General features: G+C 43.1%; 1 protein-coding gene across 1 annotated transcript in view; it reads left to right on the top strand.

The window, feature by feature from the left end:
- Window positions 1-11,862, top strand: part of poli (polymerase (DNA directed) iota) — a 44,433-nt gene extending 32,571 nt beyond the window's left edge. The window contains exons 7-9 of the mRNA XM_080183505.1: window positions 194-285; window positions 3,613-3,746; window positions 9,635-11,862. Of these exons, the coding sequence (XP_080039631.1) occupies window positions 194-285; window positions 3,613-3,746; window positions 9,635-10,629 (1,221 nt within the window). The 3' untranslated portion in view covers window positions 10,630-11,862. The remainder of the gene's footprint in view (window positions 1-193; window positions 286-3,612; window positions 3,747-9,634) is intronic.
- Window positions 11,863-12,588: the final 726 nt, after the last annotated feature.

Genomic DNA, 12,588 nt, shown 5'->3' with positions numbered 1-12,588 from the left:
CACTGAGGTCAGCAAACTCAGTGTAAACCAGGGGTCAGACTGTACTTGCTGATCTGTGTGGGCCTGTGTGATATATTCATTTATATCCTGATCTGTCGGGAGATTTCATGCCGCCTCCTTTTCCTGATGACCAATACTCATTGCTTGCATGGATTTTAAATAGTTTGTTATTTGCCTGCATTTCTTTCCTCAGTCCCTCAGTGATGAAGATACCTTCTGGAGGTGTACCTCGTTGGACGAAGTTAGAGTGAAAATTGAAGACCTGTTGATCAATCTTTTAATCAGGTTGGCCAGCCATTTTCAGATGACCTTCTAAAAATGTTTTTAGATGCTGACATTTGTATCATGACATTGTACCATATTTGTACAAAGGGAACAATTATTTATTTATTTATTTAAAAATCAACAAAGAATGACTAAGAAGGTGATAAAGAAAGGAAAGCTAGACTATGAAGCTAAACTAGCACTAAATATAAAAAAGGACAGTAAAAGTTTTTACACATATTTAAAGAAGAGGAGGCTGGCTAGAGTAAATGTTGTACCCTTAGAGGATGAGAGAGGGGATTTAGCAGTGGGAGATGAGGAAATGGCTGAGGCTTTAAATAAGTTTTTTGCCTCGGTCTTCACAGAGGAGGACACGAATAGTTTGCCGGATCTTAAAGATAGAAGGATGGTAGGAGTTGAAGGTCTGAATGCGATTACGGTCACCAGAGAGGTAGTGCTTGATAGACTAATGGGACTGAAGGTGGACAAGTCCCCAGGACCGGATGGAATGCATTCCAGGGTTCTGAAAGAAATGGCAGAGGTGATTGTGGATGCCTTAGTAATTGTTTACCAAAATTTGTTGGATTCCAGGGAAGTGCTGGAAGATTGGAAAACGGCTAATGTTACGCTGCTGTTTAAAAAAGGTAGCAGACAAAAGGCAGGAAATTATAGGCTGGTTAGTTTAACATCTGTAGTTGGAAAAATGCTAGAATCCGTCATCAAAGAAGAAATAGCGAGGCACCTCAAAAAGAATGGTTTGATTGAGCAGACACAGCATGGATTCATTAAGGGGAAGACGTGTTTGATGAATTTATTGGATTTCTATGAGGATGTGACTAGTGCGGTAGACAGAGGGGAACCGGTGGATGTGGTGTTTTTAGATTTCCAAAAGGCGTTTGATAAGGTGCCTCATAAAAGGTTGCTACAGAAGGTTAGGGTGCACGGAGTTGGGGGTAAGGTGTTAGCGTGGATAGAGGATTGGTTGTCTAATAGGAAGCAGAGAGTTGGTATCAATAGGTGCAATTCTGATTGGCGGTTGGTGACTAGTGGAGTGCCGCAGGGATCGGTGCTGGTCACCATTTATATAGATGATCTGGAGGAGGGGGCTGAGTGTAGGGTGACGACATTTGCTGATAACACGAAGATGAGTGGAAACGCAAATTGCATGAATGGTGTGGAAAGTCTGCAGAGGGATCTGGATAGGCTAAGCGAGTGGGCGAGGACCTGGCAGATGGTGTATAATGTTAGCAAGTGTGAGGTTATCCACTTTGGCAGAAATAATAGTAGGAGGGATTATTATTTAAAAGGCAAAAAGCTGCAGCATGCTACGGTGCAGAGGGACCGGGGGGTCCTTGTGCACGAATCGCAAAAACCCAGCCTACAGGTGCAGCAGGTGATCAAGAAGGCAAATGGAATGTTGGCCTTTATAGCGAGGGGGATTGAATATAAAAGTAGGGAGGTCTTGCTGCAACTGTACAGGGTTCTGGTGAGGCCGCAGCTGGAGTACTGTGTGCAGTTTTGGTCGCCGCACTTGTGCAAGGATACATTGGCCTTGGAGGGAGTGCAGAGGAGGTTCACTAGGCTGATACCGGGGATGAGGGGGTGGGACTATGAAGAGAGACTAAATATACTGGGTCTGTACTCACTGGAGTTTGGAAGGATGAGGGGGGATCTTATAGAGGCGTATAAGATAATGAAGGGGATGGATAGGGTGGAGGTAGAGAGATTCTTTCCACTTAGAAAGGATAGCAGGACTAGAGGGCACAGCCTCAAGATAAGGGGGGGGTTGCAGTTTAGATCAGAGTTCAGGAGGAACTTCTTCACTCAAAGGGTGGTGAATCTCTGGAATTCTCTGCCCGTTGAAGTGGTGGAGGCTACGTTGCTAAATATATTTAAGTCATGGGTAGATAGGTTTTTTGATAGACAAGGGAATTAAGGGTTATGGGGAGAGAACAGGAAAATGGAACTGATCCACTTCAGATCAGCCATGATCTTACTGAATGGCGGGGCAGGCTCGAGGGGCTAGATGGCCTACTCCTGCTCCTATTTCTTATGTTCTTATGCAAAGGGGGCTGGCTGAATATCAGTATGTACTAAAAACAAAGTGACCAATCCATGATTGCACTCCAGTGCCAACTGTGCAACACAGGGCACTGAGGCAAACTGGGGTCAACGCAGCAAATGACAGAGACAAAGAGACGAGACTGGGAAGGAGTAGTGAGCCCATCATTGCAGGGCCAGCTGAAGTCAGCCAACTCTGTAAACTGAGGGTCAAACTGTAATTGTATGCTGATATCTCTTATTTAGCCCAGGCTAAATAAGAGATATCAATGAATGCTGATACTTGGTTCTGTCAGCTTTGCCTCTCCTCAAGTCGATGGACTTGTGCAGGCCACAAAGAGGCTCCACCCCCATTCGGATAGTCAATAAATTTGAGCATCAGCTTGCAACCCAACCCAGTAGAGCTTGACCCAGTTTCAGCTGTTCTAGCAAAAACACGAGGCAAAATCTCTCAGAGCTGCGATGCATTCTGGGCTCTGCCCAGAATTTTTATCCCCATTTTAGTAAAGAAAGTAAGGTTAAATTAAGTGGCAAATGTAGAATTGAAAAGCATCATAGTGATGTGGTAGGGCGCATTGGCCATACTAAATTCTCACTCAGTGTAAGCGAACAGGCATCGGAGTGTGACGACGAGGGGATTTTCACAGTAACTTCATTGCAGTGTGAATGTAAGCCTACTTGTGACACTAATAAATAAAGAAACAAACATTAAAATGCGAAGTGTGGTATTTCCAATCATTAACATCCCTCACCTTGCAGAATACTAAACTGACAAAAGAATTCAGAAGTGTTTGTAAAACGGAAATGCTACATCCCATTTACTCTGGTGATTGCACAACGTAGACTTTGCAAAGCTTTTCCAAGTTGTTTTAGCAATGGAGAAACTGGGACTTCTTAAGTACACGTAAAGTTAAAGTTTATTTGTTAGTTGCAAGTAGGCTTACATTAATACTGCAATGAAGTTACTGTGAAAATTCCTTTGTCGCCACACTCCGGCGCCTGTTCGGGTACACTGAGAGAGAATTTAGCATGGCCAACGCACATAACCAGCACATCTTTCAGACTGCATGAGGAAACTGGAGCACCCAGAGGAAAGCCACGTAGACACAGGGAAAACATGCAGACTGTACACAGACAGTGACCCAAGCCAGGAATCGAACCTGGGTCCCTGGCTCTGTGAGGCAGCAGTACAATAATGTGACCTTCAATATTTTATAAAACTGTACAGATCTGAGCTTCAGTGAACAAAGTATATTTGCCTGGAGAACATTGTGGATGTTGTTGCAGGTTGCAAAATGAAGGGCGTGTACCACGGACTGTACGGCTAACAATTAGACGAACTTCAGTTTCCAACAAATGGTTCAATCGGGAGAGTCGACAGTGCCCTGTTCCAAATCAACTAATGCAGAAAATTTATACAGGTGATGTTCATGTCATTGAACCTTTGGTACAATTCGCATGATTTGCAATATTGAAAACTATCATATGAAATTTACCTCCTGAAGTATTGCGAATTACTGAGGCGCACTCATACTTATCTTAAGGGCAAAGGACAACTTTCACTCGTATTGCTCTTAAATGAAACCCAGACAGTGAAAAATGTGTCATTGACTCCACCAACACTCCATGCTCTACTTCATTCTTCATTTCCCCAACTGCATTCAACTACACCATGACTGTCCCTAATGTCCATAACTCCACTGCAGTTTTTTTGCCCTTTGAGTAAAGAATACATTCCCAAAGTAGTAGATTTCTTGATGCTATTCCCAGATGTGGTCAGGAAAAGTGAATTTACTTTGGATGTTGGTCTGGAGGTAAACACAGTAAGAAGTCTCACAACACCAGGTTAAAGTCCAACAGGTTTATTTGGTAGCAAACACCACTAGCTTTCGGAGCGCTACTCCTTCGTCAGGTGAGTGGGAGTTCTGATCACAAACAGTGCATATAAAGGCACACACTTAGCTTACAGAATACTGATTAGGATGAGGGTCTTTACAGCTAATCAAGTCTTAAAGGTGCAGACAGTGTGAGTGGAGATAGCATTAAGCATAGGTTAAAGAGACGTGTATTGTCTCCAAACAGGACAGTAAGTGAGACTTTGCAAGTCCAGGCAAGTCATGGGGGTTACAGATAGTGTGACATGAACCCAAGATCCAGATTGAGGCCATCCTCATGCGTCGGAACTTGGCTATCAGTTTCTGCTCAGCGACTCTGCGCTGTTGTGTGTTGTGAAGGCCGTCTTGGAGAACAACTGCACGATCTCAAACAGACCATCATCCGCAGTAAACTATTCAGCCTTCAGGAGAACAGTGACCACGACACCACACAACCCTGCCACAGCAACCTCTGCAAGATGTCCCGATTCATCGACACGGATACCATCATCTTATATGAGAACACCATCTACCAGGTACATGGTACATACTCTTGCAACTCGGCCAACGTTGTCTACCTGATATGCTGCAGGAAAGGATGTCCTGAGGCATGGTACAGTGGGGAGACCGTGCAGATGCTATGACAACAGATGAATGAACACCACTCGACAATCACCAGGCAAGACTGTTCCCTTCCTGTTGGCGAACACTTCAGCGGTCACGGGCATTCGGCTTCTGATCTTCGGCCTTCACAGCACATGACAGCGCAGAGTCTCTGAGCAGAAACTGAAAACTAAGTTCCGCACACATGAGGACGGCCTCAACCCGGATCTTGGGTTCATGTCACACTATCTGTAACCCCCATGACTTGCCTGGGTTTACAACATCTCACTTACTGTTCTTCTGGAAACAATACACATCTCTTTAACCTATGCTTAATGCTATCCCCACTCACATTGTCTGCATCTTTAAGACTTGATTACCTGTAAAGACTCACATTCTAATCAGTATTCTGTAAACTGAGTGTGTGCCTTTAGATGCACTGTTTGTGATCAGAACTCCCCACTCACCTGACAAAGGCATAGCGCTCCAAAAGCTAGTGGCGTTTGCTACGAAATAAACCTGTTGGACTTTAACCTGGTGTTGTGAGACTTCTTACTGTGTGTCCAGTGCTGGCATCTCCACATCAGGTCTGGAGGTATCTATCCAGCTTCTGGTGTTTAAGAGCTCCATCCCATGGTGCAAATGCACAAGTACAAGCCTGATTGTGTGCCTCCGAGGGTAGTGTTCAAATAGGAACCATATGACATACATGGCAATTTATGATACTTCTAATCGATCGAGTACGGAGGAAACAGAACACAGTATTCAGGACAAGTAAGGTTAATGAGTGGAGTTATAACAAACCCAGATGGTGTGGGGAGGAGAAGGGTGGTTAGGAAGATGAGAAGGGAAAAAGAGAAGGGGCAACTATGGAGGATATTAAGTGAAGGGGGTTAGCAGAGGCAGGGGAGATGATGGAGTGAGAGGCTGTCAGTGAAGTGTCCTGTTGACTTCCCCAACCATAAGTTTGGATCTTTCCCAGCCTTACTTTTGTCCATCTGTGGGAAAGGGTGGGTGAGGGGTTATCTACCTTTCCAGGCAGTTCTTCCTTTTCTTTCCAGTTAATAATCCAATTCCTTCTTGAATGCTGCAATCAAATCTACCTCCACCACGCTCTCAGGCAGTGCATTCCAGACCTAAACCATTCGCTGTTGAAAAGTTTCTCTTCATGTCTCCAATGCTTCTTTTGCCAATTATCTTAAATCTGTGCCAAATCTGAGATAAATTCTTCATCACCCCCCATCTCTCAGTCCTGTTGGAAGTGAAAGAGTTTCCATCTCTTCTCTCAGCTATACAATTTTGTTCTCAGTGGGGGTGGGGCAATTTTCTCCCCCACCTGCTGATAGAAGTAGTGATTTTGACTCACAAATCCAGTCGTTCTCAAGGACAGATGAAGGGTTGGATTCCAGCTGAGGGCAGGCAACAGCTTGAGCTCCAGGATCTGAGCATCACACCCAATGAAATCAAAGGTTCTGCATCACTAGGAGGGAATCCCACTGCACATAGGCTGCAGTCAAAATTAAGTTAAAATATTATGATAACATTCATGTGGATGAGCTGCAACAGAGAGATATAGAAACTAGAAGCAGGAGTAGGCCATTTGACCCTTTGAGCCTGCTCCGCCATTCAATATGATCATGACTAATCATCAAATTCAATATTCTGATTCCATCTTCCCTCCCATATCCTTGATCCCTTTAGCCCCAAGAGCTATATCTAATTTCTTCTTGATATCACATAATGTTTTGTCCTCAACACTTTCTGTGGTAATGAATCCCACACATTCACCACTCTCTAGGTGAAGAAATTTCTCCTTACCTCAGTCCTAAAAGGAGTATCCCTTATCCTCAAACTACGGCTCCTAGTGCTGTACACCCCCAAGAGACAGTCAAGAACGTAGAATAATGGCAAGTGAGGCAATGTAAACTTGGAGATGGAGCCAGAATCAACAGGAGAGAAGGATGGGAGAGTCAGGCTTTTGGGCACAAGTCACTGTGACAGTCCTTCGAATGCCAGTCAACTCGGAGACCGGATGAATGAAGAGGGATCCAACAGCCCTCAACAAAATAATTGTAAGAAAGCACTACAGATAGTGAGCGTTCATAAAAGATTTTTTAATTACAATTGTGCCCCTTCTCTAATCTATACTACTACAGGCTAGTAGTACTACTACAGGCCAGTAGTGTAGATAAGAGAAGGGGGTGAACTAGTTGGGTGTTTGTAACTATCAACAATAGTTTCATGGTCGCCATTAGACACTTAATTCCAGGTTTTTATTGAATTCATATTCCACCCTTTGCCATGGTGGGATTCAAACCAGTGTCCCAGAGCATTACCCTGGGTATCTGGTTTACTAGCTAGTGACAATACCATTATGCCACTGCCTCCCTAACTTCAGTTTAGGTTCAGCCAAATGTTTTGATGTTGACTCTCCACATACAATGTAGCAGGTGTTCTGACAACCATTGGTTATATAACATTGGAAACACCTCTCTAGTGGCATCATTGATGATGCAAGTTAATGTTGACACACATTTTCCCATTGAGGGTCTAGAGTTTCCTCCACATTTGCTCTCTGAGATGGATGGAATCTGGATAATGGTTAGAAGGATCAAGCTGACTTGGGAAGGAGTTAGTTATGCTTATAATTACTCTGTGATCTTTCAAACTCACCACTTGAACGTCCATCAACAAGACTGGCCACAGTATGAACTGTTCTCCAATTTCATATATTAGATGAGTGTCAGATATTTAGGCACAGCAGAAAAGGATGTTATTCTTCTGGTGTGTTTTTGCAATTTTTAAAGCATTTTTGTCTAAAAATTGTTATCGATGTTGTTCCTGCATGGACCCTCCTGATTATTGATGTGAATTTATCCAATTTAAAATTGGATTGTATTCAAATGAGAATAACTGAGCCTAACTTTATTGAAAATTTGGGCGCAATTTTAGGTGCATTTTTGGCTCTAAGTTTGGTTTGATTTGATTTTGATTTGATTTGATTTATTATTGTCACATCTATTAACATACAGTGAAAAGTATTGTTTCTTGCGCGATATACAGGTAAAACATACCGTTCATAGAGAAGAAAATGAAAGCGTGTAGAATGTAGTGTTACAGTCATAGCTAGGTGTAGAGAAAGATCAACTGAATGCAAGGTTAGTCCATTCAAAAGTCTGATAGCAGCAGGGAAGAAGCTGTTCTTGAGTTGGTTGGTACGTGACCTCAGACTATTGTAGTTTTTCCTGAAGGAAAAAGATGAAAGAATGTCCAGGATGCATGGGGTCCGTAATTACGCTGGCTGCTTTGCCGAGGCAGCGGGAAGTGTAGACAGAGTCAGTGGATGGAATGCTGATTTACGGGATGGATTGGGCTACATTTGCGACCTTTTGTAGTTTCTTGCGGTCTTGGGCAGAACAGGAATTATACCAAGCTGTGATACAACCAGAAAGAATGTTTTCTGTGGTGCATCTGTAAAAGTTCGTGAGAATCGTAGCTGACATGCCAAATTTCCTTAGTCTTCTGAGAAAGTAGAGGCATTGGTGGACTTTCTTAACTATAGTGTTGGCATGGGGGGGACCGGGACAGATTGTTGGTGATCTGGACACCTAAAAACTTGAAGCTCTTGATCCTTTCTACTTTTTCCCCATTGATGAAGATAGGGGCATGTTCTCCTTTACACTTCTTGAAGTGGCTGACATTGAGGGAGAGATTATTGTTGCTGTACCAGTTCACCAGATTCTCTAAGAAACTTGAGGATGAGAAACCTTTGACTGCTAGCTTTCTGTTCTCTTATTAAGAATCTTTGTCTCACATTTCCTTCTACTTATTAAACAACTTTACATTTGTCAACATGAAATTTAATTTGCCATTTGCTTGTTAGACTTTGTATGAAATTTAAATGTTTTCCCACGTTATTAATGGTATCCTGTGTTCCTTTTTCATAATCCTTATAATTGGTTTCACATACATTGATTTTTTAAAGTAAAATTTCATCGCAAGTGAGCATTTAATTAAAACTCTGCCTCTTAATTGTTCTCCTCTTCTGAAAGTACTGACTCTCCTGCACCACAGTTCTCAGGTTGCTACAGTGCATACAACTATTCACATCTGTAAACCCAAACAGTATTGTCAGCAGGCATTGTGTGGATGAGCTGCAGAATGGAGGTGATGTTCTGAGGAAACTCCTTCCTGTCCTCATTTAGCACCTCCTCACCGCATTCCAACAGGTATCAATGGGTAGTGAGTGATTAGTAATAGGAACTCTAGTTGAGGTGAGGGTATGACTCTGCAGTTGTTGAATAGTATTCCAGCATTCACTATCACAGTTAACATAATGCAAATAATGGCCACAAAATGTAAGTGGAACCATATCTGAGGGTACCTTGGAGAAAACCTGTGAGAGAAATAAAGAAAATCACAGAAGTGTTGCAGTACAGAGGGAGGCCATTCGGTCCATCGGGTCTGCACTGTCTCCCCAAATGAACAGGTGACTGAGTACCGTTCGCCCTTAACCCTGTATGCTGTTCCTTTTCAGATGATAAAAACATTCTAAATAAGACTGGATACGGGCAAAAATAAATCGATTTATGATAATTCCTGTGGTACTGTGATCAATGACCTTTCATTTGTTAAAAGCAGTTGATCAGGGTTTGAACAATGAGGAGGTGAATTAAATGGAAGTTCTAGAGTTTTAGTGCTTCATTTTGAAGACCAGGAGGTATTTATCCCGAAATTTCTCATGGACATGGTCTGGTGGGTGGGACGCTTTTCCCATACTCTATTATGTGCATTCTTCCTAAATGTTTCTACCTCATTTTTTTATTCACCAGGTCCCTTTGACACTGTGACTCCACTGGCTAATATCGTGATGAACCTGTTTCAAAAGTTGGTGGACACAAGACTTCAGTTCTCTGTAAGCCTTCTGAGTGTGTGTTTTGCCAATCTTATTCAACCCACGTTGTCTTCCCCCATCAAGGGATCAATTGGATTCTACCTAACCCAGAAATCCCCAGGAAAACTGGACATGAGCCCCGATGGGAAAGTACGCAGGCAACTTCTCAGAGAGTCCGGAGGGTCCACCGATGATGCAGATTTAGGAGGAGATGCAGCAGACCCCTCGCAGGGCAAGGGGAATCATGGAGAATCTGTATCAGGAACGTCAGACCAGGTTGCTCATGTTAAATCAAACCTGACATTCTCAGAGTCTAACCTACTGCATGGGATTGACATTGATGTATTTAAAGAACTCCCAGCAAACATCCAGAAGGAAATTATTAGAGGTGCCCGCACTTCTCAGAACCAGCTGAAAGGTAACATTAACAAAGCGCAGTCAGCTGACAAAGCACCCTGCAAAGGCACCTTTGTGTTCAGGTCACTAACAGAAGATCAGAGGAAACTACTGCTGCCATCCGACATTGATTGTAATCCGACCATTTCCAGCTCTGATGCCCATCACGTAGATTTTCACAGCAGTATACCAGATAATTCTGAGGCCCAGACACAGCCACTTGCTTCTAATGACGAAGCAGCCTCCACGCAAGACCACCAAGCTCCGTGTGAAACCTTGCAGCTGGGCAGTATAGATCCCGAGAGACCTCCAGTTCAGAACTCAGCGTCCATCCCCTCCAATGTGGATCCAAAGGTCTTTTCAGAATTGCCTCCGGAACTCCAGGATGAACTGCTGATGGATTGGAAGCAGCAGAGGGCAAGCCCCAAGATAAATGTTGCCAAACAAGCCAGCAAAGTAAAATCCAACAAGGGAACAAGACACCCAAAAAAGTCTACCAAGTCCAACAGTATTCTGAAGTATTTTAGCAAGAGTTAAAACTGAAATGGTATTGAAAAGTTGATTTTTGATGCCACAAACAGGATTGACTTTGAATCAAAATGTAAGATGCAGAAATGACAGCATTGATGGAAATTCAGATAAACCCGAAAAACATCTGATATAGTGAAAGGGAATTTCCACGTAGTGTAGCAGGGAGTATTCTTCTTTAGTTTTGAAGTGAAGGGATTTTTCCCCTTTGTGATACCTGATCCTGGAATACTTAATTACAATGTGCCAAAAGTGTTCCAAGCCATGATAGGTATTTTCTTTTCCAAACTTTTTTGTGTGTGATTATTTTCTCCCCTTTCCCACTTTAATCTCACCTTCTCACTCACTGCACTCCAGCGGAGAGAACAGGGCCCCAAGTATTAACACCGCTCCTCTTAAAATACCCAGTTCAAGACCAGGATTCTTCCAGCCTGGTGGTAGGTGACTGCTCAAAACAGAAATACGAAATACTGAAGGAAGAGGTTTGTTGTAGCATTAAGTTGATTGTATTCCCCTTTTGCTACTTGCACTTTAGAAATTTGGCCATTTAAAGAATGGTCTCTCAGTGTAAACCATTCTCCAGAGAATTGCTTTTTTTTCACAGATCTAAATAGTATCAATTGTATTTGATTAAAATGCGGCACGGTGGCACAATGGTTAGCACCGCTGCCTCACAGCACCAGGGACCCAGGTTCAATTCCAGCCTCAGGCAACTGTCTGTGTGGAGATTGCATATTCTCCCTGTGTCTGTGTGGGTTTTGTCTGGGTACTCCGGTTGCCTCCCATAGTCCAAAAATGTGTGGGTTAGGTGGATTGGTCATGTTAAATTGACCCTAGTGTCAGAGGGATTAGCAGGGTAAATATGTGGGGTCATGGGAAAAGGGCCTGGGTAGGATGTGGTTGGTGCAGACTCAATGGGCCGAATGGCCTCCTTCTGCCTTGTAGGAATCCTGTGATTCTAAGTTTACTACTTCTATCTTGAAAGGAAAGTTGCTTCAATATGCACTCTGGCAGTATTCACAAATAAAGGTGGATCAGCGTGCCTAAAAGCAATGTTCTTGAAAGCAGTATTCCTAGGCTTGTGTTGCTTAATGTGAACTTTGGTGATGTCTTTCACAAAAAAATACATTTGATCTGTAACAGGGCGTGTGGTTTGTTGTGTTGCTTCGCGGTTCCTGTATCCGTGACTCTGCAGAAGTATGCATTACAGTGTTGTGATAATTAAATTTGCTGTGTTTTTTTAAAAAATGACTGACTAAATTGTTGTCTTAATAAAAATTGTCAACATGGAAGAAGGTGTAAAGTGAAGGATTTCAGCATTTTATAGAACTACAGTAATTAAAACTAATTCTCTCTGAATCAAACACTTAAGGGAAAGGGAACTCACCACAAGGGTGGCACAGTATTACTGTCTCACAGCTCAAAGGACCCAGGTTCAATTCCTGGCTTGGGTCACTGTCTGTGCAGAGTCTGCACGTTCTCCCCGTGTCTGCGTGGATTTCCTCTAGGTGCTCTGGTTTCCTTCCACACTCCAAAGATGTACAGGTTAGGTTCATTGGGCATGCTAAATTGGCCCTTAGCATCCTGAGATACGTAGATTAGAGGGATTAGTGGGGTAAACGTGTGGGGTTACGGGAATAGGGATTAGGTGGGATTGTTGCCGGTGCAGATTCTGCACTTCAACATTCCTATGATTCAAACAAGCAACAAAGTGAACTTACTTCCACAACAGTCACCAGCAGTTAATCTTCTTGTTTCTCGTTGATCCGCCAGGAGTCTGCTCTTGTGAAATGGTGTTTGCAGGTGAGAGAGCAGGCTGCAAGAGAGGGGAGTGTGGGATTTTTCATCAAAGAAATGGAATTTTAAATTCATCAGGTAGATTCTGAATATTTGAAGTGTTTTTAGAAAGTGGAGACTGGATGTTTTGGTGGATCTGAGAAGTCAACAGTAGGATTGGAGCATTGGGCA

This window comes from Carcharhinus amblyrhynchos, chromosome 1 (genome assembly GCF_965287045.1).
Source record: "Carcharhinus amblyrhynchos chromosome 1, sCarAmb.v2.hapA, whole genome shotgun sequence".
In the NCBI taxonomy this organism is placed as follows: Eukaryota; Metazoa; Chordata; class Chondrichthyes; order Carcharhiniformes; family Carcharhinidae; genus Carcharhinus; species Carcharhinus amblyrhynchos.
Note: the sequence above shows the minus strand (reverse complement) of the source record. Positions and strands in the feature narration are given on the sequence as shown.